The 27279-nt window shown below is 45.8% G+C and overlaps 1 protein-coding gene across 3 annotated transcripts in view; it reads left to right on the top strand.

Moving 5' to 3' along the window:
• CRYZL1 (crystallin zeta like 1) overlaps positions 1–27279 on the top strand; it is a 653866-nt gene that overhangs the window by 151123 nt on the left and 475464 nt on the right. For all 3 annotated transcript variants that reach the window (XM_069636228.1, XM_069636229.1, XM_069636230.1), the window contains exons 4-5: positions 10024–10096; positions 18634–18678. In XM_069636228.1, the coding sequence (XP_069492329.1) occupies positions 10024–10096; positions 18634–18678 (118 nt within the window). The remainder of the gene's footprint in view (positions 1–10023; positions 10097–18633; positions 18679–27279) is intronic.

The raw sequence follows: 27279 nt of genomic DNA on the forward strand, positions 1-27279 counted from the left end.
TAGGGGGGGTTTCTTTATGGGATTGTATCAATTGTTGTGTTTCTACTTATTTTTTTATTTATTTAACTTTGCACAGGGATACAACATTGCATGGTCTCGCATCCAGATGACGCAATGTACAGGAATCGTTACAATAACACTTAATCAGGCAATAAGGTGTTCAAATCTTTCACAGTATTACATTTTCATCTCCTCCGCCTCCTTCTTTGCTCATCAAGTATTGACGGAATCCCCTCTCATTCTCCCTTAACTTCAGGTGGCGGTACCCTCCTCGTTGACATTACAAGTTTATATATCGCTGAAGCAGTTTTCTTCCTCATGCCAGAGGAGATTGCATAATTCAGACTATGATGTGAGGACGGTTCCTGGGTGAATCCAGTCCACACCGACGCCACCTCCGCACGGATTCTAAGTTACTGGAGTCTTTGGAGTGGGGTATCCCCTACATGTGTCTTAATGCCATCCCAGGGCACAAACACACTATCCCGATACAGGTCTCCAAGATTAATTATGCCCACTCCCTGCAAGTGTGCTGCCAGTGCTACGTCTCTGGTCAGGTCTAGATATGGCGCCTCCCATATTGGCATTGGTGGGCTATGCATCATAGTGTTCTTGGGGTGTTGGACTAGTCACAACCATGCTTGCTGTGTAGCTACTACCGGGTCTAGCTGGTTACTATTCTCCCTCCTTCCCATGAAAATTCCATGTAGCAGTGTGACCTTATTCCACATATGAGAATTTCGGCCCTCCCTCTGGGCGTGTATCGCATAATACGCCTGTGCTGCTAAATATTACAGTTTATAACCTGGAGCAGCCAGCCCACCTTGCTCGTACGGTAATGTAAGGCGCTTCCAGCTGACACTCGCCTGTCCTTTCCACACGAACGTGGGCTTGCTCCAGTTATTAAAGGGATCTACCCGGCCAGTAGTATAGTGCTGAAAAGATAACAAAATGTGGGTAGGATAATCATTTTTACTAGTGCTACACGTCCCGTCAATGAGAGGGAGTTATTTCCATCTTTTTAGTTTCGTGCACACTGTAGCGATGAAGGTGTCATAATTAGTGGTTCGTATCAAATTTGCTGAGCGTGCCATCTCCACTCCTAGATATTTCACCTGTTGGGGCGACCATCGTAATCCGAACAAGTTAGTGGGCTTTCTCGTACAGTCCGTCAACGGGAATATTTCAGACTTATTACTGTTCAAGCGGAGACCCAAGTACTTCCCAAACTCTCGAACCGCTGACAACACCCTGTGTAAATATTTCTCGGGATCTCTCACATGTATCATGATGTCATCTGCGTATAGTGTCATCAATTCTACCCGACCAACTATGGATATACCAGCCCGTGCGTGGCGAGCCCTCATCCGGTCGACCAAGCGTTCCATCAGCAGTGCGAACAGTAAAGGCAAAAGTGGACATCCTTCCCTGGTGCCTCCTGCTAATGCCATTATTGAAGATAGTACCCCGTTCACGCACACTCTAGCGTATGGCTGCCTGTATAGTAGTCGCACCCACTTTATGAAGTTCGGGCCAAACCCATAGTTATGTAGCACTCTAAAGAAGAATGTCCTGTATACTGTGTTGAACGCCTTCTGCATGTCAAGGGACATTGCAACCCCCTCTGTGTCTTGTGGCATCCTCGCTAATATCTTAAAAAACCTCTGTATATTGTATGCAGGCGACCTCCCTGGTATGAATCCCGCCTGATCCTCATGCACCATGTGGAGCATCAATGGATTAAGTTCGGTGGCCAGTATCTTTGTGAATATCTTCGCATCTGTGTTGATAAGAGACAGAGGGCGTTATGACCCGCAATCCTCTGGCGGCTTCCGAGGCTTCAGCAGTAGGTTGATAATCGTCTCTCGCATTGACTGCGGTAGGATGCCAGAGTCCAGCGCCTCATTCCTAACCGAGAGGAGACTAGGAGCTATGGCGTCAATGAATTCCTTATAAAACTCTGCTTCCAGCCCGTCCGACATGGTGGCTTTCCCCTGGCAAACTTTTAATCGCCTCCTTTTATCTCGCTCAGCTCTATGGGTGTTTCCAGCGCATCGCGAGCACTAGCTGAGGTATTAATCTATCTCGCTTTCTGTGGTTTCGCTTTGAGGGGAGCAGAGATTCTCATAGAAACTATAGAATACCTTGCAGACTTCTTCCGCCTTATTGACCACTACTCCATCCTGTCTAGTTATACACAGGATAGTCGAATTGCCCCTCTCAGTGTGAACCGTTGGTGCCAGCAATTTCCCCGGCCTTTCTAGCTTCTCATACCTACGGGCTGCTGCCGGTCTATCAAAATAGAGTAGTTCACTCTCTGCCGCTGCTTGATACTCGTCATACTGCGTTTTGATTTCTCCACAAATATGTGGGGAAGGGCTACCTGCATATTTCTCCTGAAGTTTCTCTAGTATCGCTTCCTGCCTTTTAAGTTCCCTCCTGATGTCGCTCAGCACTCCAAATTCTGTGGACATCGCAATTCCACGCATGTAAACTTTAAACGTTTGCCATAAGAGAGCCTGTGTGCTCACCGATCCCTCATTGTTCTCGAAGAAATCAGTAATGTGCTGCGCCATACCCGACCGGAATATTGGATCTAACTGGGCCCCTCAGGAATACTCGGTGTGAGCGCTACAGGGGAATGGTCGGACAATGTTCTGGGAAGTATCTGGATCTCCGCTACCCAACTCGGTACCCTCTGGGACGTTAACCAGAGGTCTATACGGGAGTGGATGTCATGCACTGACAAATAGAAAGTGAAAGCCCTCTGTGCTCCATGCAATGAGTACCAGGCATCTCTTAAGCCCAGATCTACAATGTGTGTGTGTATTGTGTGTGCCGCATTTGTCAGTGCTCTGGGCATTGCCGATGTGCGGTCTATATCTGTGGTAAGTATAGTATTGATATTGATATTTTATTTCTATCGCGCTCGCATACAAGTGTTTCAGAGCGCGACAAGGCAATTGAGGGGAGCAGGGGAGAACAAAACAACGATCTTATTAGGGCCAGTGGGATTGAGAACGCGCAAGTGCATGGGAGAGGGCGAGGGGAAAAGTGCATAGAAGGGGAGAGAAGTGGAAAGTGCGAAGCAAAGGAGAAACATAAATAATAATAAATAAAAAAATAAATAAAGGCAACAAACAGTGGTAGTGCAGCCAGTAATTGGCAAGCGCTAGGTTTAAAGCAGCAGACAGGGTAGGTCTGATAAGTGCAGGAAGAAAAAGGGGGGGGCCGTATGGGTACAGATACAGACCCCAGTGCAAGGGGTGGCCCGGAGGCAGTGCGGGAGGGTGGCAGGGTGAGCAGATACCTGGGCCTGGAGGACACAGGGTGGCCAGCTGCACGGTGCCAAGAGAGAACAGATCAGCATGGGAGAGGGAGAGCGAAGGCAGAAGAAAAGAGGAAGGTTTTGATGTGCTTCCGGAACCGGAGATGATTCTCCTCAAGTTTTAGAGTGGCAGGGAGGCTGTTCCAGAGGGAGGCCCCAGCCAAAGACCGAGATCTACCCCCAGCTCGTTTCTTTGAAAAACGACTGACCCTGAGGGAGTTAGAGGTAGAGGAGCAAAGAGCTCGGGGTGGGGGGGTATTTGCGGAGCGATAGCGGAAGGTATTTTGGACCCAGGCCCCAGAAAGCCTTGTGGACAATGCAGAGGGTTTTGAATTTAATCCTTGCATCCACTGGGAGCCAATGGAGAGATTTCAGAGCTGGAGAGATACGATCCCAGGGCTTGAGGCCAAGGACAAGTCTCGCAGTCCTGTTCTGGATTAGTTGCATAGGGCAGATAGTAGAAGCAGGTAGATTTAGAAAGAGGCTGTTACAATAGTCCAACCTGGAGAGAACCAGAGCTTGGGAGACAATGAGCTTCTGGGGGAAGTAGAGGAAAAGCAGTGTACCTCTGAGGAGGTGCAGTAAGAAGTTTGGCTTTTTAGAGACATCAGAGATGTGGGCGGAGAAGGAAAGTGTGCAGTCCAAGATGACCCAGAGGTTCTTAGCCTCGCAGGTGGGGGTAGGAGGAGGGCCAAGGGAGGCCAGCCAGAGAGTGAGGGGAAAGGATGGTGAAGGTGTGCCGATGCTGAGGATCTCCATCTTGCTGGCATTCAGACAAAGATCATTGGCGGCACACCAATCTTGAATGGCAGTTATGCAATCTGAGATGAAAGAGGGAGAGGAGGTGACAGAGGGCAGCCTGAAAATGAGTCGAGTAGTCGGTGTAGCACTGGAAATTTGAACAGAAAATGGCAATGCAGTGGGTGAGAGTTGTCAGGTATTGGTTGAAAAGCTAGGGCGAGAGGTTAGACCCCTGGGGAACACCACAGGTAGAGAGGAAGATAGATGATAGGAAGGGCTCAAGTTGGACCTGGGAGGGTCGATCAGAGAGGAAAGAGGTCAGGTTATTACGGAGACGGTTGAGCAGGATGGTATGTTTGACCATGTCAAAGGCAGAAGAGAGATCGAGGAGGCTGAGGAGAGAGGGAATGTTAGTCAAGGTTGGAGAGCCGATCTTCAAGGATGTTCAGGAGAGCAGTTTCCGTGCTTCTGGACGCTCTGAAGCCATATTGGTGGTCATGGAGACAGCCAACAGAGTCTGAATTAAGGTTAAGCTGAGAGATGGCCAGCTGTTCCAGGCGTTTGCCCAGAAAGGGGGTAATGGAAATTGGGCGATAGTTAGCCGGACAAGAAGGCCATCCTTGGCGAGATGGCCGTGGGCGTCCCACTCTTTGCAACACCTAGCAGAAGTTTGCAGCGTATATTCCCTCCCCCCCAGTCAATGCCTTAAAGCGGGGACTCGGGCTCTAGAGCTGAATGTCGTGCTGCCCCGTGCCAGCTTAGGGGAAAGCATTAGCGTGCACTGCGGTGTGTGTTTCCGCTAGGTCTAGCTGATGAATGCTCTTGACTCCCATCTGTCGGGGGTGGGGGGGTACAATGGGGGGATGTTGCCTTAATGGTTGTCTCGTGATTCTCTTCCCCGTTCTTGCAAGACTGGCAGTGCGTGATCGTCAGGTCATTGCTAGCAGGTCGGCAAAGCACGCCCTAGCGGCGCGATATCAGTCCCTGATGTGTTCACTGGGCCGCTCTGTCCCCCGCTCTGTCCCCCACCCAGAAGGTGGCTTTGCCTTAATCTGTTTCAGGCCAGCGCAGGCCCTAGCACCGCTTGGTTCCGGTATTACTATGTAGCCCCCATACTTGGCGTAGGCAGTGCAGTGAAGTTGTACAGTGGCTTCATAGCTTGTACCAAGTTTGAGTGCTTCCGAGCTGTGGAACCCGCCTGGTCTCGCCGGTTTTGTGTCGTTCTGGGGCTGCAGGGTGGGAGCAGGGCATCCCAGTTCGTCCGCTGGCCGCTCCTGCAGCACCGTCCGTGGCCACAGCCAAGGGCTTCATAAGCACCTCCCTCCCTTCGCGGAGCGAATTAATTGTGGTGGGTACAGCCGATGACTGCCGCGGTCACCTGTAGCAGAGTGGAGTGCTCTCACTCCAGGAGCCCGATTTTGCCCCAGTCACTGTGTTTCTGTGGATTGTAGTGGACGCCAGGACCGCCCCCTTAGGGCGGCCCTCCATATCTCGAGTACCCTACTGCGCTCCTGCCCTGCCCGGGCCCACCAGCTTTAACCGAATATCTCTGTTAGAGATGGTGCAATCTCAAAGTGCTTTGGTCAGTGCGTGCTGGACACCTTCATGCCTCTTTCCAGCGATTTTTGCGGCAAGCACTTCGTTCTAACTGCAACGCTCACGCGCAGGTAGCCATCTTGCCTGACGTGCAACAGCGCCCCCTCGTGTTTCTACTTAGTATGATGTACTTCCGAAAAAAATGCCAATAAACATTAAAGTAAAAAAATCATAATCTGGGGTGTTCGAGAGTTGAGCTAGAGAGAATGAGATATAATCACAATGAACATGGGCTGTATTTGATATCAAACTAAGAAAAGAGTTTACAGGTTTTATCATTAATCTTGCTGCCACCTGGTCCATGAGCTTGTTGCCATCTAGAAAACTCAACCTCAACAAAGGGTGCAGTAAAAACATACTTCGAATGGATTGTGTCCTCCCACATATTCCTCATCCTAGATATTCTTATCAGCTTTGCTGCTTCGGAAAAAAATAAATTCCACAACAGAGGGCGCTCTGCTCGATGTCGTGGCGTCGATGTCCCTCGTGGGCCGTAGAGTTTCGACATCATCCGCAGTATAAATGGCTCGCACTGCGCCCGTTGGCTTCAGTTCTGTTTTTTTCTGAAAGCTTTCGCTACGTGTGTACGATAACGGCGCTTCAGTTTTTCAAGATGTCTTCCTCATCTAACCCTTCTACCCATAAAACTGGCTTTAAAAAGTGGCAGAATTGCGGGAAGAAAATGTCTATAACTGACCCCCGTTGAGTTTGCCTCTGGTGTTTGGGTTCGAACCATTGAGTTGACGAATGTGGTTCCTGTCAAGCTATGACGAATAAAGCTCTCAAGGACTGACGAGGTAAATTGGCGGTGGGGGAGGAATCTTCGAAGGCCTCTACGAAGAAAAATAAAGAATCTGCAGTGTCTAGAGAAAAGTCCCGATGTAAGTCGAAGAAATCTAGGTCGAGGAGTCGGTCAAGAAAATCTTTGTGTTCTTCTAAGAAGAGGCATCACCGATCTCCCTCTTCTTCTTTGTCGTCTTCTGATAGAGGGGTTATCACTTGTCCTTCAAAGCATGATTCCCCTAGAAAATGGGAGGCTTTTAGAGCCTCAATGATGCGAATCTACAAGAATGCGGCCCGACCCCCCCTCGAACAAATCCTGTGAAGGACATGCCCCGGCTCATTCTAAGGATGACAGAAGACAATCCTACTAGTGGCTATTACATCAGCCCGCAGGGTGAGTGAGTTACAGGCTCTCTTGTAAGCCTCCTCACACCATCTTCCATGAAGACAAAGTTATACTTAAAGTCAAACCTTCATTTCTACCAAAAATAATCTCTGGCTTTCACTTGTCTCAAAAGATCACATTGCCATCTTTCTATCCTCACCCTCATGTAAGTAAGGAGGAAGAAAGACTCCACAGGCTGGACCCAAAAAGGGCTCTCGGCTTTTATATTTCTAGACTGGCAACATTTCGGCAAAGTGACCAACTTTTCATTGGATACACCGGCCACAAATTCCGCCTGGCCGTAACGAAATGGACCCTATCCAGATGGGTTATTTTAGCAATTGGAGAGTGTTTCAAGCTGGCAGGTAAAGGTCCTCCAGATGGGCTAAGGGCTCATTCCAGTAGGGGCATGGCTACATTGATGGCTCTTCAGAGGAGTGTCCTGGGGCAAGATATTTGTGCAGCGGCCACCTGGTCGTCAATGCACACTTTTGTGAAGCACTATTGCTTAGATTCCACCTAAGCCCAAGGGGGTCTTTTTGCTAATGCTGTTCTACATACGGTCCATGAGTAAAATTAATTAGAACTCACTCCTCCAAATTTTCACTGGTTTCGGAGTCTATCTAAGATGAGGACTACGTGAGAGGACATAGTCCATTCGAAGAACAAGTTACTTACCAACTGTAACGTTCTTACGATTGGATGTTCCTCCCACGTATTCCTCATCGACCCACCCAACCTATCCCGCCATACAATTTATGTATTTTACACTCAATGTTCCTTGAGAGTTTACGGTCTAAGGGTATGCCTTATCAACTCAGTTGAGATCGAAAAAACAGAACTGAAGCCAACGGGCACGGCTCGAGCCATTTATCCTGCGGATGACGTAGACACTCTACGGCAGCCCTCGAGGGACATCAACGCCACAACATCGAGCAGAGCGTCCTCTGGTGTGGAATTTTGTTTTGCAAAGCTGATGATACGAATATCTAAGATGAGGAACACGTGGGAGGAACATCCAATCGAAAGAACGTAACAGTTGGTAAGTAACTTGTTCTTCTCTTGAGCAGCCAATGAGCATAGAGGGAACGTACGCTCTATTCAAGTCGCAGGGCCTATACTGTCATAGCATTCGGTACCTTTTAATATAGATCTTAATAGTTTCCCCTCAAATCTCATCCAACAAACCCACATGGGCCTCCAATAGTAATTCGAGGCCATATGTCAGAGCAGGGATAATGCTTGTCTGATATATCTTAATCAAACCCTCAATGTTATTGCCTCCTGATCCTGCCAGAAGGTGTTTTATCAGGAGCCATTTCTTGATGACACATGCCGAAATAAGCCTACCAAAATGTTCACGAGTTGGAAAGGAACAAATGGAAAATCCTAGATAGGTGTAACTTAATGCCATTTGAGGTCCAGACAAATGATTCCGAACGCTTTGCCTTTCTGCCCAGAGCCAAGATTTTAGTTTTAGATGTATTTATAATTAGATTGTTCATACTTGCATAAGCACTCAGTGCATTAATGGCACTTTGTAATCAGATTGCTGTACGATCAATAAGGATTGTATCATCGGCATACATTAAACAGGGGATTAAATCGGAGAAATTAATCCTGCCCATTCCTTATAATTGATTGTGTCATCAACATGTGCTCCTGATGTACTCAACTGCTCCAACTGCAATTGCTTGTTCCCCAAAGAACACTACCATTTTCCACTGCCATTTTGGATTTGAAAACCTATTTTCCACTGCCATTTTGGATTTGAAAACCTTATACTACACTAGATCAGTGCATTTTGGTTAACCTATGTATACCGGTTTTCCCACCTTTAGGCAAGGGGCACCCAAACAGTTATGTATTTAGCCCCCTTGGAGGCCGCTCCATGAAAGACATCCTTCTAAGGCCCCCTAGGAGTCTTCAACATGCAGGGTTTTGCAGCAATCAGGGGGTGTCACACCCTTAAACCCCCCCTTTCCCCCTGCACCTTTGGCCTTCCCCCTCACCCATATCTCCATGTCTGCTTGTCTGCTCCAAACCTCATCCTTCTCTCCCACAGGATACCCCTATCTTGCCCGACCACCTAAAGCTCTCACTACCCTTGCACCGAAAATCCACATACCTGCTCCCTGAATCCATTGTTCTGGTCATGCTGTGTGACGCGCCATCCCTCCTCTCATGGCACAGTTTGGACACCAGTTACTGGGCAGTCTCTTTTAAAGGCACTTAAGTAAAATGGATTCACAACCACACTGCGCATACACGTTAAGTTTAGATCAATGGCATATTTTAATGAAAGTGAAAAGAGCCGACGGGTGTTTCGACCACAGGGTCTTCTTCCAGGCTTGACTCTGTTCTGTTCTCCCACTTTTGGGAACTTAAAGTGTATTCTTTTGAGTAAAATAAATTGGCTACAATTGCTTAGCTCTCAACGCTGACGTCTCTGGCAGCTCGCTGTGCAACCACTCTCAGCAGTGTGGTTGTGAATCAGTTGTACTTGAATTCCTTGTTGGTTACCCTGGGCATAGGGTCCAAATCATCACAACCGCCCGCAGCATCTTCATTAGAGAAACAACCAATTGACACCCTTGATTTAGAGGGTTAATATTAACATAACTCAAGTTATAGCATTGACAAGCGCTTTGTGTTCCAATCTTATGCCATACAATTACCGTTGCTCTTTTAAAGACAGTCCAGCATACATAGTCTGATGACTGTACTCCTGCCCCAAATCATTGTTTTGTAAATCTTCCTGGCCCTGATTATTTCTTATGTATATTTTACTGTATGTATGTTGCTGCCTTTCCATGTGCTGTAGGCGTCTCTCTATGCCTTGAACCAGATGTGTGACTTATTTGTTTCCTAAAATACAATGTACCATTGTTAGTTATTCATATAGGAAAACTAAAAATGCTGCTGTGTATTTTTCTCAAATTTAATCAGTGTTACAAACGCATATTGTAAACAAAACAAACACATCTGAACTATTTCTTTATTTAATTTACGTTGGAAAATAAAATCCGCCTATAAAATGCTTTGCAAGTGCACATTTGAAATGTTCATACTTTTGCAGCTGTTACATTTTTCACCATACAAATTGCTGTTTATTTCCCCCAGACGTCTATTGCTTTAATTATATAACTGTTTTTTAAATGTAAGGCTCTAATCCTTGTTTTTTTAAAAGTTTCTTTCAGAAACGAAATTGGAAAATGATTGTTTGCCAGTAGGAAGGGAAATTGCTGGTGTGGTATTAGAGGGTGAGCCTCCCAATTATGATTTTAGTTTTAAGAACTTGAGCACAGATGCATTAAAGTATCCCTTATTTAAGTTTAATGATTTTCTGAACGTTACAATTGAAACTGTTCAAAGTAATGTTAATCCACCTTTACTTCCACATACCTGAGAACTATTGTGAATGAATTGGCTTGTACAGCTTTAGATTTTCTAGCAGGATCTGAAGCAATGCAATGCTGTGATCCTAGATGAAATAGGATGGTTTGTTTTCAAAGTTAAAAATATAGTGTTCCTTATTATTGCTTCTATTGAATTCACTGTTTAAAAATGCCTTCCATTTATCCTACTTTTCTTAAGCATTTTTCACACTTGGACTGTCCTCCATTTTGTAAAATGCATTTAACCCCTGAATCGGGAAGTGGTACAAGAGGATAGGAAGTGCAGTTTAAGAGTCTGTTACATCAGCAAAGGTGTAAAAGGCAAATGTTGCATTTTTATTTTATTTGCAGCAACAATGTTACACACAGATCTGAAGATTGAGTAAGCAGGAACTAAAGGGGCATATCAGAAGTTGGGCGGTATCCCAGGGCTAATTGCACCTATATATCGCCCAGCACATATTAGTGTTACTGCAACTTGGTCTGGCGCAATTTGTGCCGGATCCCGAGTTGGGGCGGGGGCGGGCGGTAAGTTCCCATTGTGTCCATTGGACCCAGTGGGTTTGGGGTGGCGCTATTAGCGCCGGCGCAATTAGCGCTGCACTAATAGCGCCGAAAATGGGCAGAAAGGGTCATTTTTCCCTCCAGCTAAAAGCTGGAGATAAAAGAACGACTTTCCGCCCAACTCGAGATTGGGCGGAGCGGTAAATGCAGCAGTAATAGCGTTACTGCTGCATTTTACTGCTACGCCCCACTTGTGAGGAGGCCCAAAAGCGGCTCTTGGGTATCCAGCATCAGCCAGTGACCAGGAACTAGTGCATAGCGTTATGCAAATCAGACCTCCGCATTAGATGCTAACTTTTAATTACGCCCATTTTTATGGCCCCTTATGCTTTTTAATGTTGTATGGATGTGTCCTAATGTTTATTTATAGAATGTCCCAAACATAAAGAGTTATATTCACATAGGTGTGTGCATTCAGCATCAGTTGGCCTGGGAGTGCAAAAGTAGCTCCTGGTAGCGGTTCATGTCAATTTAAGCAGATTCTTCTAGGATTCTAGCAGGAGCTAAATGGCTCCCAGCTCCCCACAATTTTGAACCCTGTTACATACCCGATAATCCTGCTCCTACCTCACCTCAGCTGATCCCTCCATGTAGCCTCCTATACTTGCAAACTGGTTCCTCACTGCCCTATGTACTTCTTGTACCACTTTTCTCTATACTCGGTAAAACTACCCTTATAAAAATATACCTAAACAACCTGTCCCTTACATTCATTCCTACCATGAGTACAACATGTACTAATACTGATAGCCCTATTGGTACTACTGACGGTAGTACAACAAGTATATGTGCTACTGCTACTATGCCTTTTACTGGTACTACGGCAGATACAAGTGATACCTTTTAATGAAGCTACTATGGGTGCTTTAGGTAGTGGCAGTACTTGTTCAGGTGTCACTAGTATTATTGCTGGTACCAACAGGTCAGAATATTACTTCTACCACTGTTAATAATTATTGTACTAAATGTCATTATTAAGACTACCGCTGCCATCACCAGTAGAAGTAGTTGTTGCTGGTGTTACTACCATACAGTTCATATTTTTAATTCTGTCACTGGTGGTAGTTTTAATTAATGTTTTAGTAGAAGGAATAGTGTAGCATCATCGGTAAACTTTGTACCAGTAGGATTAATGGCAAGGTATTGATTGTATTACTAGACATACTAATGCTAGGAGTGCTACAAATAGTAGTAGGACCAGGAAAATTGATACTTCTCATAATTGTACTAGTAGCAGTACATTAGTAGTAGTATTGGACTAGTAATCATACAAGCAACATGTCATTTTCTTGCAGTGCCATCCAGATTGGGCACCACAGATGTACGGTGTCGGAATCCTTAAAGATTTATACACATACATACATCTCCTTCTTTATATCTGGAGTCATGTTACTTTTGGAGGGCCAATGTAAAAATGTAGTCCTTTTTACACGTGGTTTCCAATAGTAAAGTGTTATAGATGTATTTTTAATTGAAATTGGAAGTCCTGTACTAGCAAATCACCAGGACATTGCTCGGAGACTGACAGGGTCATTACCCTGTCTAGGGGGAACATGGACCCCTCCCAGAAGTGGAGTGAGGCAGTTTGGGAAGGCGCTTTGTCCTTGAAACCCCTTTGCATGCCTTTGATAATTTTGGTGCCAGCTTCTGGCACACAATTCCACCCAGTACTTGTTCTGGCCAGAATTCACTTTGGCCTTTTTCAGGACAACAGCTCTCAGAATGCACCTCGGTGCAACCAAGATAACCTGGAACTGAACTAGGGGAATGGAATCAAGAACAGAAATGAATGGACTGGAATTTATCCTGCTAAACAGAGATGAGACAACCAAAATCTGACCTACCAACCCCAGACAGACCCCAGGCTAATGGTGGGATCAACAGAAAATGAACTGAGTATGAAAGTAGACTGCAGGAGAGCAGGAAAGAGACAGAAATCCTCCCCAAACCGAATTGGAATCAAAACTCACCAGCACATGAAGGAAGCCACCAGTAAAACGAGCCGCCTGAGCATGTGGTGGCAACCCTGCAAACGGAGATTGAAGAGGGGCGGGGCTTTGATGGGTTTAAGCTTTTCACCTGGAAAACCTGGCCTCTGTGGAAAGAATAGCTTTAGATTGGCCAACAAAGTCAGGTGAGTACTGGAGCCAATGGGAAGGGGGCACGAGTCAGAACTAGGAAGAGAACACTATTAAAGGGGAATTAATGGAGTACAGAGTGTGGGTTGTAGGAGTGAGGTCGGAAGGTATGGAGATGGGCCAAGGGCCCGGCAGAGGACTTGCTGTGAAGTGGTGGGCTGAAGAGTTGGTGGCAGAGTTGGAGCAGAGTGTAGGTGGGGTATTTGTTGGGAGAGTGTGGCACAAGCTGTATATAGTGTAGTGTGAAAAGGGAGGTGTGTAAAAGTAGAGTGAAGATGGAGAGAGAGCACAGTGGAGAGAAAGCATAGGGGCATTTAGAGAGAGTGAGGTTGATGGTTTGTATTATGAGCATGTGGCGCGAGTGCAAGGCAGAAGTAGGAGTAAGTGGCGGGGCAAAGTGAAGCAGAGGGGGGAGGTAGTTGAAGAAAATAAGTGGAGAGAGTGTAGTACGATTAGGGGATTGTTTGTAGGGTAGAGGGGTGTTGAGGACGGTGGTAAGGAGAGTAGAGTAGAAAGGGTGCGGATTGGGTGTAGATTAAAGATAGAAGAGGTGTGTAGAGTAGATAGTGGAGAGAAGATCAGGGATAAAAGAAAAGGAACGACCTAAAGGAGAGACTGAACCAGGGTGTCTGATATTGGCTCACTTGAACCTTCCGTTCCTACTGAGAAACCTGCTGAGGTATATGGTCAGGGCGCCGCTCGGAAATTCCCAGAACCAGCTAGATAGATGAGGCTTTTGCCTTTAAACCATCACCAACAGCTGGCATTCGATAGTAGGTGTTACCGATCACTAGTTGGAAAACCTGGGGAACAGAGATGCCTGCTTTAGAGCCGTGGGATGCCCACAAGATATGAGGGAGGGACAGCCTTTAATGTGCCACAGTTCACTTGCTACCATCACATCATTGTTTTGCTTGCAGAATTTGAAATGATTTATTTTTTAATTTGTATTTATATACAGGAGGTACAATACTCTTTTGTTTACAAAAGAATGCACAAAAGATATGGAATCAGATTTGACGGGAAGCAGTGAGCTTCTTACAATGGGCTGAGTTTGAGGGATATTCTGACCGGGTTGTGGAGGGGAATAAACTGGGGACAATCCATAAGTGGACATGCAAAGATTAAGGACAACAAACATTGGACATTTTTAATTGCAGGTGGCTGGTACGGCCAGCTGTGCTTGGGTTGTGTCCATGATGGGTGAAGTGCTACAGTGGAGGCAGAGGAAGTGAGGGAGAGAGGCAGGTTAGAGGTGAGGGAAAAATGTTAGGTTGCAGGCAGACGAGAATTAGGTCAAGAGGATAACTCACAGGCAAGGCGGTAGGCTTTTAGTTTGGTTTTGAACAAATCCGTGTGGACTCTTTCTCAGATGTCCAGGGGAAGAGAATTCAATCCAAGTGTAGCAAGAAGAGAGAAAGAGCAAAAGCGAGAGGAAGCACATGGAGGGCGAGGAGCCACAAGGGTAGTGGAGGAGGCAGAGCGAAGATTACGAGAAGGCTTGTACAGTGGATAGAGGATAGATGTAGTGGTGCCTTACCAAGGATAGATTTATGAACCAGGAGAAGACATTTTAATCTAGCTCTGTTTTGCATCATCAGCCATCCAGCCTGGTGACGGTACGAGGAAGCAGGTGTGAAGTGAAGGAGTTCAGAGTCCTGGTAGCGAAGTTAATTATCTTGTCGATAGGACAGAAAGCATAGTTTTGGGGGGGTGGAGTCGGTTTAGGGGCAAAGAGGATGCTTGCACAGTAATCCAGTTTAGAGATGACAAGAGTGGTTAAGAGATGCTTGACAGTGTTGAATGGAAGGAGGTGCCTGATTTTTCTAATATTTAGGAGGTCGAGGCGAGCTGCTGTTTCAGTTTTGGAGCTGAAAGTAGAGAAGGTGTGAGAAGGGTCATAGATGAGGCCGAGGTTCCTAGCTGAAGAAGAGTAGGGGAGAATGTCTTTTGGGAACTGGATAGGCCGAGATGAGAGAGAGATTTGGCAGGGAAGAAGAGTACATCTCTTTTGGTAGAGTTTAGCATCAGAGAGTGCAAAGCCATCCAATATTTACTGGCAGAGATACAGTTGTACATTTTGATAGGGAGATCAGAAGTGAGTTCAGGAAAAGAGAAGTAGATTTGGGCGTCCTCCACAAAGAGTTGGTACAAGAACCCAAAGAAGGAGATTAGTGCCCTAAGAGCAGAAAACCGTTTAACCTATCTGCGTAGTTTGGGTATACTTAAGGCCATCTGTGACAGCAGCCCAGGGAGCCGCCTTTTGGGAACTGCCTGTTTCAGAAGGTCTTGCGCTTCCTATTGGAGCTGGAAGTGAACAGGTCGATCTAGGGTTAGCCCTCACATGGAAAAGGTCTGTTCTACAGTTTCCCAGTACTTGTGAGAGTCTGCCTGAGTTTTCAGACTGGCGGCAGGTTCTGATGTTGTCACTGTCGCCTAAAACCAAAGGAGCATTGCCTCCCTGCCGAGCTTGAGCAACTCCACACCACTCATCTTGTTTATGTAGGTCATGGCGGTGGTGTTTAGAGTGAAGATCTGGACAGTCAAACCTCTGATTCATGGTAAAAAGAATTGTAATGGCGGACAAAACAACCCTGAGCTCCAGCAAGTTGACATTGAAGGACTTCTCCTTGCCTTCTCACAGATTGCTCACTGAAAGATCTGACTGGTCTGCTCCCATCTCATTGGTGAATGTGACAAATGTCTCCAAGGGGGTGCCACCCCATTTAGGACAAGGGAGGTGTACCCGCTAAGCAATACACTCTCTAGGGGGTTGGGCAAGCGGGATCTCACTGGCGGCGACCCCCCCCCTCCCACCCTTTAGTGGACAGGGAGATGCCAAGTAAGGCTGTGACTACAACTCCCTATGAGACCGAATCCCCACTGTTTGTTGGGTATATGGGGATTAAACCATGTTTTAATGTAGAGAGCCCGTTAATTGTAAATGGCTTTCCTGCTGACCCCACTTTGACCCAACTCTCTTGCTCTCTGTGTCTGAGACACAGAACCAATCCTGTTTTTACTCTTGTCACAGGGAGGAACGTAAAAGGACCAAAGACCACACCTGCAGGGGAAGAGTCAGCTTGAATCAACCCGCGTTCAATGGAAACCTGCGCTGTACTGCTGGGCAGATCAATCCTGGAGGCACTAGCACGTCCAATACGTGGTAGGCAGAGGAATCCTGGAGCCTGCGGAATGCTGCTGAACACAGGAGGATGGAAAGGCCAAGAATCCGAGGTACCCGGAGGTAGGAGAGACGAGCCGCTGCACACGTCATACACTGACACTCAGGAATACCAATGACACGCCACAGAACTGCTACATGAGAGCCTGAGACCAAGGAAGTGTGGCTACGCTGTCACCGGAGCCACCGCCTCCACCGACGAGAAACGTTGTCTAAATCCAGGTAAGCGGCCGACACAAAGGAGATGGAGGAAGGGCAGTGGAACTCCAAAGCACTGCTTGAAGCAGTGAGGACATTGAACTCTGCAGATCTCCAGGGAGGCCACACAGCTCATACTGGGTCAAGGGGTAGTCAAAAGGTCTAAAGGACCAGAAAGCCCAGCTAGAGCTGGAAAACTGAGTGACCCACAGACGGTTGAGAAACCCATTAATTTGCTACAGGCAATTGCACCAGAAGGTCCATGCCGGACCAGGAAAACTAATCCGATAAGGAATACAGTTGTGACCCACGTGCAGCCAGGTAGGCCGTGAAGCCCAAGGTGGGCTACCAGAGAACTAAGAAAGTCAGAAACACCCTAGAAGGGTGAAGTCTTATTATAAGTCTTGAATCTTAAAGGAGGCAAAAGGGCTGAAGTCTAGAAAGCCCAGCCAGTGCTGGGTAACCGAACGGTCCACAGAGGGTTGAGTAATACAATAATTCACGTGTGACAGAACCAAGAGGTCCAGTTTCAACCAGGAGAACGAATCGGATAAGGAATTCCAAGACATCCTGGAGGGGTGGGCAATAGAGACCAGTTAACTGAGCTTTATATCTTGTTGTTCTGCACAAGTAACTGAACTACAACAGCAAGTGTCACAGTTAAAGTTGCTACTATCTGACTTAAAACAAGTCATCGGTGTGGGGACCTGCAGTCCCCATTCTATAGAGGGCCAAGAAAGGCACAGATCCTGCTTGTACGCTATTGGACCTGCACCAGAAAGACACAGACGTTGCTTTGAACTGTAACAGGAAGGAAAACACCATAGATACCATTGGGTGGGGGTCACGCACCAGCCAGCGCCAGGCGAGATGGGAGTAGAATACGTTTAGAGGCTAGCTTATGTTTCTTTATAATTAGTGTAGGGTCAGACATTAGGACAGAATAGGTTTTGGACAGACAGAGGATGAATGTTCTTTTGCCAGACCTCCTGACACGTACCAGTTTGTTACTGTGTAGAATAGCGAACCATCATTGGTGAAATGCAGTGGGTCCCAGTCTGGTCTGGTCTCTAACAATGAGCACATAATATTCTTCCTCAGTATTTGAACCATGCAGTTTCACCGTATTCGGTCTTTGCTTCCACTTCTCCAATGAGAAGTTCTGTTTCACAATCTTGGATTCTTACTGATTATACACGTATCCAAAAGTATTATTTTTGTAGCCAACCTTCGTTGGGTGGGGTGTAGTTGACATTCTTGCGATTAGAGCATTGGAGAATGTTTACCAAACAATCATTGTTATGGTGGATTTAAATAACGCAAGAAAAAACCCTTCTAAATTGTAATGTCAGAGGCGAATAGGTCATTTCACTTAGCAAGCCACATGTTATTATAGTGCCCACTAGGCGAACTAAGAAACAGTGATGTTCATGTTGGTTTCCTGGTGAAGCTTGTCAACTCCTGTTCGTGTGCATAGCTAGCTTGCACACGTTGATCAAATAAGTACAATGCATGACCAACGGCACACAATTAAATAATGTGCGCTACCCTTTTTAAGATCAGGTGAAAATGTTCATGCCACCACCCACATTTTTTGCCTACTCATTGCATTTTCCTGCAGAAAATGACATCCTATTCAGATAGGTTGTTCACTTGGCACCTGCACAATGGGTGGAGAAGCGAAGGGCATGTTCATTTGTACATGATTGAATAGTTTGCATAATCTGATTCAAATCCACTGTCGTTTCTATTACTACACGCAATTAACATGCCAGTACGTCCTTTAAAATTAAGAGGTAGAACTCCCATACATCTCTGCAAAGTGGCCTTTCAATGCTACATGTTGTTAACAGCGTTCACTGACTCATGTGTTTCTGAATGCACAATTTGCTACTACATTTCCAAAAGATGGACGCTAAAACTCAGAGTAAAGTTGCCCCTGATTCCTACATTGTTTCATCCAATTGTACTCACCATTTGCTATTCCATTTTCGTGAAAGGTTCTGAGGTGGAACCCAACCTTTTACTCAGCAGCTGTAAACCATTTTATTAAACAGCTGTAACCCCATAATCTTATAAACCAAGAAGATCCGAGGATACCCCCAGTACCGAAGTGGGAAGTTGGTAACAGACTGTGAACCTTACCTAATATGTTTACCAAAATATGCACTTCATGTGAATTAATATGCTGCATAGTGCCCTCTTATATCTTAATGTTTATGTATGCATGTGCTTTATTTGCGATATTGCAAATAATATCAATGTAATTATTGTTGACCTTTTTGTGTTTGTTCCATGTTGTATATTTTCCTGCACAGTGGGATCCAAGGTGTCGTTCTTTCAAGTAGACGATCAGGTGGTAGGTAAGTTGCAGATTGTATGAATCCCGACATTCCACATTTCTAAGGTGAAGGGGTTGGAGGGCGGCATGCCACTGTGTCCAATGTCCTTTATTAAAATATAAACCAGTGTAGGATCTGTTCTTTTATTCTGTAGTATGTTTTGGGAGCACATCACATTTGTTTTAATTGAGGGATCCATTTGGGGTTAACTTTCTCCCACTTAATAAAATTATTATTTACATGATTTGAAAATGTTCACAGAAGCACTTTTCTGAAATGCCACACGTCTTGCTTACTTTCGAGTGGCTTCATCCCCGAAATCCTTCCTCCTGGCTGTCCATATGTTTAGTAGAGTTGCCATACAAGTACTCGATATATGGCTAGTTCGCACGCAGCAAGCTCCTTTAATCACTTAAAACCACAGAAAATTAATAGAAATGGAATAGAACGTTGAAGACTCTTCTTTCAAACAGATGTCCATTGTTTAACTGTTATCTCTTCTTTGTATTTGTTTTCAGTTCTCTGGTTTACACATCCTAGTGGGATTACCATGGGATTAGCTTTTTCCTCGAAATCGTTTGAATGAAAATGCTTTTGTCCTTATAACACCAAATAAAGGTTTTTTTTTCAAGTGAAATCGCACAAAAATAATAATTTTGTCCAAAAACAATGTACCAAATCTTAAAACGTCAATGTATTATTACATTATTCAAGCACTGTAAAACTAGCCTTGCTCTAGCAAGTCTCCAACTCCTTCCGTAGGCGTCTTGATGTTCTACCCTAGTAGAGTAAATGGCATAGAGTACAATTTTTTTTTAATTGTATTGCTGCAAAGCAGAATATAAAGTTGGTATGTGACAAACGATATGCATGTAATTTCTTAACTTACCCATTTCTATCACATCGGTTTAGGCGCTGTGCTTCCTGTGGCAAACCATTTTCGGATTCTGAGCCTTATATTTTGTGCCTACCGGTTTTGGAACCCGCCCACCTATGACCTCTTTGTACCATTTTGATTTTTGTACACACTTTCGGTCTGTCTATATAAGTCTTCAACTGTGGGAAGATGTTTTTGAATGCCAACCACATGGTGACCTTGAGCTTATCATGGACTAGTGGTAACACCCGACGTTGCACTAGTCTGTAGCTGACATGCATGTGGGGGTATGCTACAGCCTTGTCTGTGTTTTATTGTGTCATAACTACTGCCTAAATCGCCTATACTGACAGCACAGGGGCGGACCCTGCTCCATCCCTGTGCAGGGTGAAAGAGTGGGGTTGGTAAAATTTCAGTGAACAATGTCTGCTACTCAATGAATAAGTATGATTGGTCGTTTTTTCTTTTCTTTTTGCTTTTATTGGAAATTAGAGCATTGTCTTGTAAATATTGTATCTTCATTTGCATTATGTGAGAGCATTTATAACTCAAAATTGCTATGTAATCTGAGATGACAACGATAAATAGAATCACGTAACTTTGTAGTATGTTTATTTGCTTATTAGTACTTGTTAGATGTCTTAGTTGCTTATTCTGGATCATTGCAATGTTTGTATTTGAATGATTATGTAAATAAGTATTTGTGAGTATTTGATTTTAAGATGATGTAAAAAACAATGTTTATTTTTGTAAAGGTGTTTTCACCAAACTCGAATGAAAAAAATATATATTTCACTATGGCCAGTACACGACAGACTGGTATGCCGACATTGGGCAAAGATTTCAGCCCACCAACTATCGGGCTGGAGCCATCCCCAAACATACAAACACACTTTCACAAATCTATATTATATAGATTAGGATGGGTTCACTAAACCCTTTCCTGCATCGAAAGGCAGTTGTCTGTATAGTTTCCTGCAAGATACTGAATAGATCAGTGGTCTGCCAAAAATGAGTACCATTAGCAATCCCGAGATGCCCAACAGACAACTTGAGTCAAGGTGTCTAATGAATCTACACAATGGTGTTGCCATACAGCCGGGAAATTCTCACAGTGCTCCACAGGGATTACATGCAAGTCCATATTTCCAGTCACAACACCAAGCCCTTTGAGCTATCCATACCGGCCTTGTGATCAGCTTTCTCAAAAAAGGTCTCCACCTAGCGGCACTGCATCATGCACAGCAGGTGCTTCACATGTGCATTGTGATAAAACTGTACAATTTGGCCCTCCTGCCCAGATAGGAGTCACCCCCTTTGAGGCTAGGGAGGTGAGCCCATTGGGTGTGACTCCCCTCTTGAGGGCAAGGACTTTCATTCCAGAGCGGATCTCTCAGTCCAAACAACCTTATCTGCATATATGGATGTGGAAAAGACTTTAATATCTCTTTAATCCCTGTAATGACTATATTCCACAAAGATCATTCTTTACCTCTATTGGCTACAGGTTATGCTGAATACAGCCTGAATGCCATGTTCAATGAAGGACACTGTTCTGTTTATTCCTGTGACATGTATAAGAGGAAAACGGATTGTAAAGGGAATAGAGACTCCTACGGAGGGAGGAGACTGGTTACTCAGAGACGAGCCTCTGCAGCATCAACGTCCTTGGGCAGAGCTGCGCTGGGCAGTGGAACCAGTGTCAGTGAGGAGGTCGAGCGAAATACTGGCCGAACGCCTGAAGGTTGGCGTTGTACCTCGGCCGAGATCAGAGAAGAGTTGGAGATTGAAACACACCTGACTCGTCTGGTGATTCCACCATGAAGGAGCTGTGGTGGGCGGGTAACGGACACCGAGACCAGATCGCTTGAGGAGCCCGGGTCCCAGAGCTACGTAGCTACTAATAATAATAATTTAGCATTTATATGGCGTTACGAACCCTCAGGTATCTGAGCGCTACTTACTTATTATCCACGGTGTGTGGTGCTCATTTATCGACCTCGGAAGGATGAAAGGCTGAGTTTGGCCCTGCCGGGATTCGAACCTGCATCAGCAGCCCCTGCACAGATGTCAAAGCGTGTGCTCTACTCGCTGTGCTATCAACCGGCTACTGAGACAAGTAGCCACGGGGAAAGCTGACAAGGTTACAGGAGCCTGAGAAACCCGACTGAGAGCGTACCGCTGAGAGGTACGAATACATTGAGCGAAGGCTACAAAGGTCGATGAGGTTAGGGGAGCATGAGAAGCCTGGCAGAGAACAAACCGAAACAAGGTACGAACATTGTGAATAACGGCTGTGAAACCTATCTAGGTTACAGGAGCCTGTGAAACCAGAGTGTGCAAATAACCTATGAAAGGGGGATTGCGAGGGCTATGAACATTATGAATAATGGCTATGGAAGCTATCACGGCTACGGGTGCCTGAGAAACCAGAGTGTGGAAGCACCCTATGGAAGGGGGATTGAGAAGGATACGCACATTGTGAATAACAGCTGTGAAAGTTATCTAGGTTGCAGGAGCCTGAGAAACCAAGGTGTACGAATACTCTATGTAAGGGCAAAAGAAAGAGGCATGAACACTTTGAATTAGGGCTGAGAAAGCTACAGAAGTTACAAATGTCTGACAAACCTGGTTGGGCAGGCGCCCTATGTGAAATAACTTAGATGAACGAAAAACAACCTGTCTGAGGATTACAGGACTTTAGGGGGGAGTCCCAACGCCTCAAAGGTGAAAGTTTTTATTTCCAAGCAATCCTGGAGGAATGGAACTGTTCACACCAAGAGACAATTTTCTTTGTTAAAAGGAGAGAGTGAACCCCATAACGTGATACAAATACTGGGAAGAATATCCTGCTGTGAAAAAGGAACTTTGAAGACTGAGAACAAGTCAAGTGTAAGTTGTGCCAGGAAGAAGCCCTGCTGATGCTATTGCACAAAAACTCCCCTTTTCCTTTTTAGTAAGATGTTTAAGTGGTAGGGCCAGTTATTTGGATAGGATTCAGACCGAAGAACCTTTTTTAAAATTTTTATTTATTTATTTATTTATTTGGGCTGTGTCGGGATGTTCCCTCATAGTGACCGGGGTAGTTAGGCCTTTTGGTTCTTTTTTTAAATTGTTTTTAAACCATGTTTATTTTTGGTTCAAAGGCATACAGGTAATTTCAACATAACATTTGCCAACAATAATCACTTTCTGCATTTTACTTATGTTCATATCTTACAGTTCGTAGGAGTTCGCATTACCTTCAAGGATTTTCAGTTTTTGATTACCCCCTCCCCCACTCACCCTTTCCTTTTATCCACCCACCCCCTATAAATCCATCTTCCCCCCCAACTTTAAGCACTATTTTACACTTTAGAGTTCAGCCTATTTAGAATCTTTTCCTGACGTTAGTGTCTCAATGGGCCTCATTACACGTTAGGCGCTAAGGGATTACCGGCGCCGGTGATCCCTTAGCGCCCTACTATGAGGTCCCTCAGCGGGTCCCGTCCTTAACGTCTGGTCTGACCAGGCGTTAAGGACGGGACCCGCTGAGGGACTTCAGAGCTAATAACGGTACCGCAAATTGCAGTACCGTTATTAGCTCCTTCCCCATTCCCATTTGAGCCCTATGGGGGCTCAAATGGGAACGGGGAATGGTATTTGGAATGGGGACTTACCGGGTCCTCCAGGGTCGGAATGACCCGGTAAGTCCCCATACCGCCTACCCGTACCCGGTATGCGGTAAGGGAGTAACCGTGTAATGAGGCCCATTGTCTTTGTCACCTCAATGTCTTTGTCTGGGAGAAATCAGATTACATGCGTGTTCCAGAGTAGGCGGGGTTTGGAGAAATGAGCTGCTCTGTCCCGTACATGTTCATGGAATGGGTTCCAGGTAGTTAAGAATCGTAGATATTTACCGGTACTGATGGCGCATATCTTCTCCATGGCCATTACTCCCCAGATCTTGATCCACCATCATGCTGAGATTGGTCCCTCTTTGTTTTTCCAATTTTGTGCAAGGGTCATTTTTGCTGCTGATAATAGGTGAGTAATAAGCTTGGCTGTCATTCCTGATATTGCATATTTCCCTTCTATAGGGACTCCTAAGAGAATTGTCTTCGGGGATCTCGGCAGTTCAACCCCTGAAATGTCCTTTATGTAGCTTAGTATTTCCTTCCAGTAGGCGACGGCTTTAGGGCATGTCCACCACATATGGAATAGGTCTCTCTTCTCACCACAGTTCCTCCAGCAATTTGGTGAATATGACTGTGATTTTATGAATGCGGTTCGGGTACATATACCATCTGAGGCATAGTTTGTAAGCGGATTCCTTTATCGTGGTGCATCTGGAGGTGCTGTGTACATGTGCCCATATTTGGTTCCATTCCTCCTCTGTTAGTGACTCTTGCATGTCTCTTTCCCAGTTAATTTTGTATGTAAGATTGTCGGTCGGCTGGTCGTTCGAGAGCTGTTTGTAGAGTCTGGAGACCCCCTTCGCCGTGTTTCCTTCCTGCAGCGACAGTTCTAGGCCTGATGGCATTCTCATGCCCGCTCTCTTCACCGTTGGGTGGGTAATCCAGTGCCTTATTTGTGCGTATCTATAGCGTTAATTTTCTCCTATATTGAATTTCTGCTGGCAGTCTGTGAAGAGCAATGGAGCGCCGTCTTTATACATGTCTTTCAGGTACATAATTTCAGCCCATGACCAACCTGCCCAATACCCTCGCTAAAGACCCGGTGTGAAATCTGGGTTGTGCATCAGTGGCGTATATGGTCCCATTGCACTCGGAATGTGTTTCTTTTTCCGGGCTTTATCCCAGCTTTGCAGTGACCATTTCGTCATTGCCAATAGAGCACCTCTGCTGTCTCGGTTTTCTTTTCTCAGGCTCAACAGGGCTATTAGGGGAGCCGATGAGGCTGTTTGTTCGATTCTACACCATCCTTTATGGTCCTCTGGTTTTGCCCACCTCAGCATTGGTGCTAGTTGTGCTGCCAACATGTATCTGTCCATTTCTGGAACTCCCACGCTGCCCAGGAGGGGGGAGTGCATTAGGATTCGTTTCTGGATCCTGGGTTTCTTACTATGCCATATGAATTTGAATATCGCATTTTGCAACTCTCGGACCTTGGCTGGCGGTATGGGCACTGGTAGTGAACTTATTACATAAAGGAGACGAGGAAGGATAGTCATTTTGACAGCTGTGATGCGGGAAAACCAGGACAGCTCCTGAGAGTCCCACCTGTGCATATCTTCCTGTAGCTGTTTCCACAGCGGGATTATGTTTATCTGATATAGCTTGTGTGTTTCTCTAGCAAGGTGGATTCCTAAGTATTCCAGTTTACTTTCCACCCAGCTCATCAGGAATGTCCTCTCCAATGTCTCGGTCTCTTCTGTCCTTGCTGTTATGGTCATGGCTTTTGATTTGGAGAAGTTTATAGAGAACCCCGAGACCTGTCTGAATTCTTCCAGCTGAGCCATTGCTCTGGGCATTGTATTTTGTGGGTCTCCCATGAACAGCATAATTTCATCCGCATACAGGGCTATTTTTTGTGGGTTTCCTGGCCAATTGTAACTCCTCTGATGAGGGCATCCTGTCGGAACTGCATTGCACATGGCTCCATTGCCATCGCAAAAATCAGAGGGGAGAGGAGACAGCTGTCAGGAAGCTGAGGAAAGGCACAGGTCGGCGCTTCTTGCTTTGCATGAGGCGATAAACTACATTTCCCATGAGGTGTTGGGAGGTGTGTAGTTCTCCTATCGCGCACTACAACAGCTGCTCATTAGCAGCAACTGTTAAAACCACCACCGCCGCCCGTGCCTCGGTGCAGGTAATTAATGATTCTCAGCACGGGGGCGGCAGCTTAGGAGCAGGCATGCGGAAATTCTCAGACGCCAAAGGACTGATGGAGCTTCCCCGGACCGCGGCGGTGACGAACAGCTGAAGAAAAAAACCTTTGGGCATCGCTCTTCAGGGTCCGGATGTCCTTGTGAGGCATCCGGACCATCAGTTAAGTGTTTTTGACCCCAGTGTTCATATTCTGGAGTTGCTATATGCTTACTTTGTTTATTAATTGATTACTTCAACGCGGCAGTGGGTGTGTGATGTAACACGCCCTAAGATACATGCCATGCATTAGACACGCCATGTGGAGAAAACATGCTATAAAGCTCTGAACGGATAAAACGGGGCACGGGGAAAGATATAGAGACTATTTAAAGCACATGCATGGGTCCACACAGTACAAGGGCATGTTCGTGTGTGTCTTTTTTCCTAAATCATTGTTTGTGGCTTCATTGTGCCCGACGGGCCATGTGTCTCTTGTCTTCATGAATGGGACACCCCTTTGTTTGTGCCAATCTATGTGTGTTCAAGAAATGACTGTCCAAGTCCTACGTTAAAGTTCAAGCCCTATGTTATGTTCAAAGTCCATGTTCTAGGTTATCCGCTTATGTTCTGTGAGATGCAAAGTGGAGTTTAAAGAGCTCCTATGGTTCGGATGTAGCAAGGTCAGTACAGGTATAGGAGGTCAGGTTAGGTGTTCAGGAAATAGAGGTACAGGTTCAGGAATATCGCTGTATTGTATTTATTTGCGTTTGTATGTTCCCCTCCTTTCCTTTGTCACTCCATCCCCTTTTCCCTAACTCCATCTTCCCCCATTGGCTGCCACGTGGCTTCCTGTGATATTAGTTTTCAGGCGCCCGTGCCAACCACGGTGGGAGGGGTCAATCTATTTGGCTTCTGTGGTTCGGAAGAGGGGATTGAGACCCCTATTCCCTTATAAGTTTGACAACAGCCCTGTCGAGTGCCCCTTCTGATCTTCACGAACTCTGTACTCTGTCCATTGATCCTGAAACTTGTTGATGGATGTTGGTAATTGGCGAGCACCATTTTAGTAAATTCTGGGCCACAGCCGAAGCGCTCTAAGATCAGTTTCAGATAGCACCAGTCCATGCTGTCAAAGGCCCTGGTGGCGTCCAGAGCTGCCACTGCAAATGACTGTCGTGTTCGTCACCCAGCATCTATGACGTCTACTGCCCTTCTGACGTTGTCTTGTGTGCCGATCAGTGATGAACCCTGCTTGGTCATCGTGTATTATGCTCGGCAGAATTTTCAGTAGGCGGGTTGCTAGAATTTTCGTGTAGATTTTTGTGTCGGTGTTCAGCAACGCTATGGGGCGATAGCTCGCACAGTGGCTGGGATCTTTACCTGGCTTCAGGGGTAGTATAGTTATAGACCTCCCCATATCACGCGTGACCTTCCCCTCTTCTCTGATTGTATTGTATAGGTTTGTCAACGGGCCTAGCAATTGTGTGCGGAATGTCTTGTAATAGCCGTTGCCAAGGCCGGCCGGACCTGGAGTCTTATTTGCTGGTAGTGCTGAGATGGCATCGTTGATCTCTTGTGCCGTAATTGGATTCCCCAGCTTGGTTCTGTCTTTCTCTGCAATTTGGGGCACCTGGAGAGTATTGATATAGGTGAGTTGGCGTTCTGGGTCTAGGTTCTCACTATTTAAAAGTTCCTCATCAAATCGCTTCATTATTTCTTTTTTGTCAAGCTCTGCTATGTGGGGTTTTCCATAGGGATCATTTAGTTGCACTATGTAGTTTGGGGTTTTTTGCTTTCTCAATTTCGCTGCCAGACAACGATTAGCCTTGCCCCCATGGATATAATAGGATTGTTTTGTTTGTAGCAGTGACTGGGCGATCCAGTCCACCGTGTGATTCTCCAGTTGAGCTCTGCTTTTCCGAAGCGCTCTTGGGG

Source organism: Ambystoma mexicanum, chromosome 7p (genome assembly GCF_040938575.1).
Source record: "Ambystoma mexicanum isolate Mex_15411 chromosome 7p, UKY_AmexF1_1, whole genome shotgun sequence".
In the NCBI taxonomy this organism is placed as follows: domain Eukaryota; kingdom Metazoa; phylum Chordata; class Amphibia; order Caudata; family Ambystomatidae; genus Ambystoma; species Ambystoma mexicanum.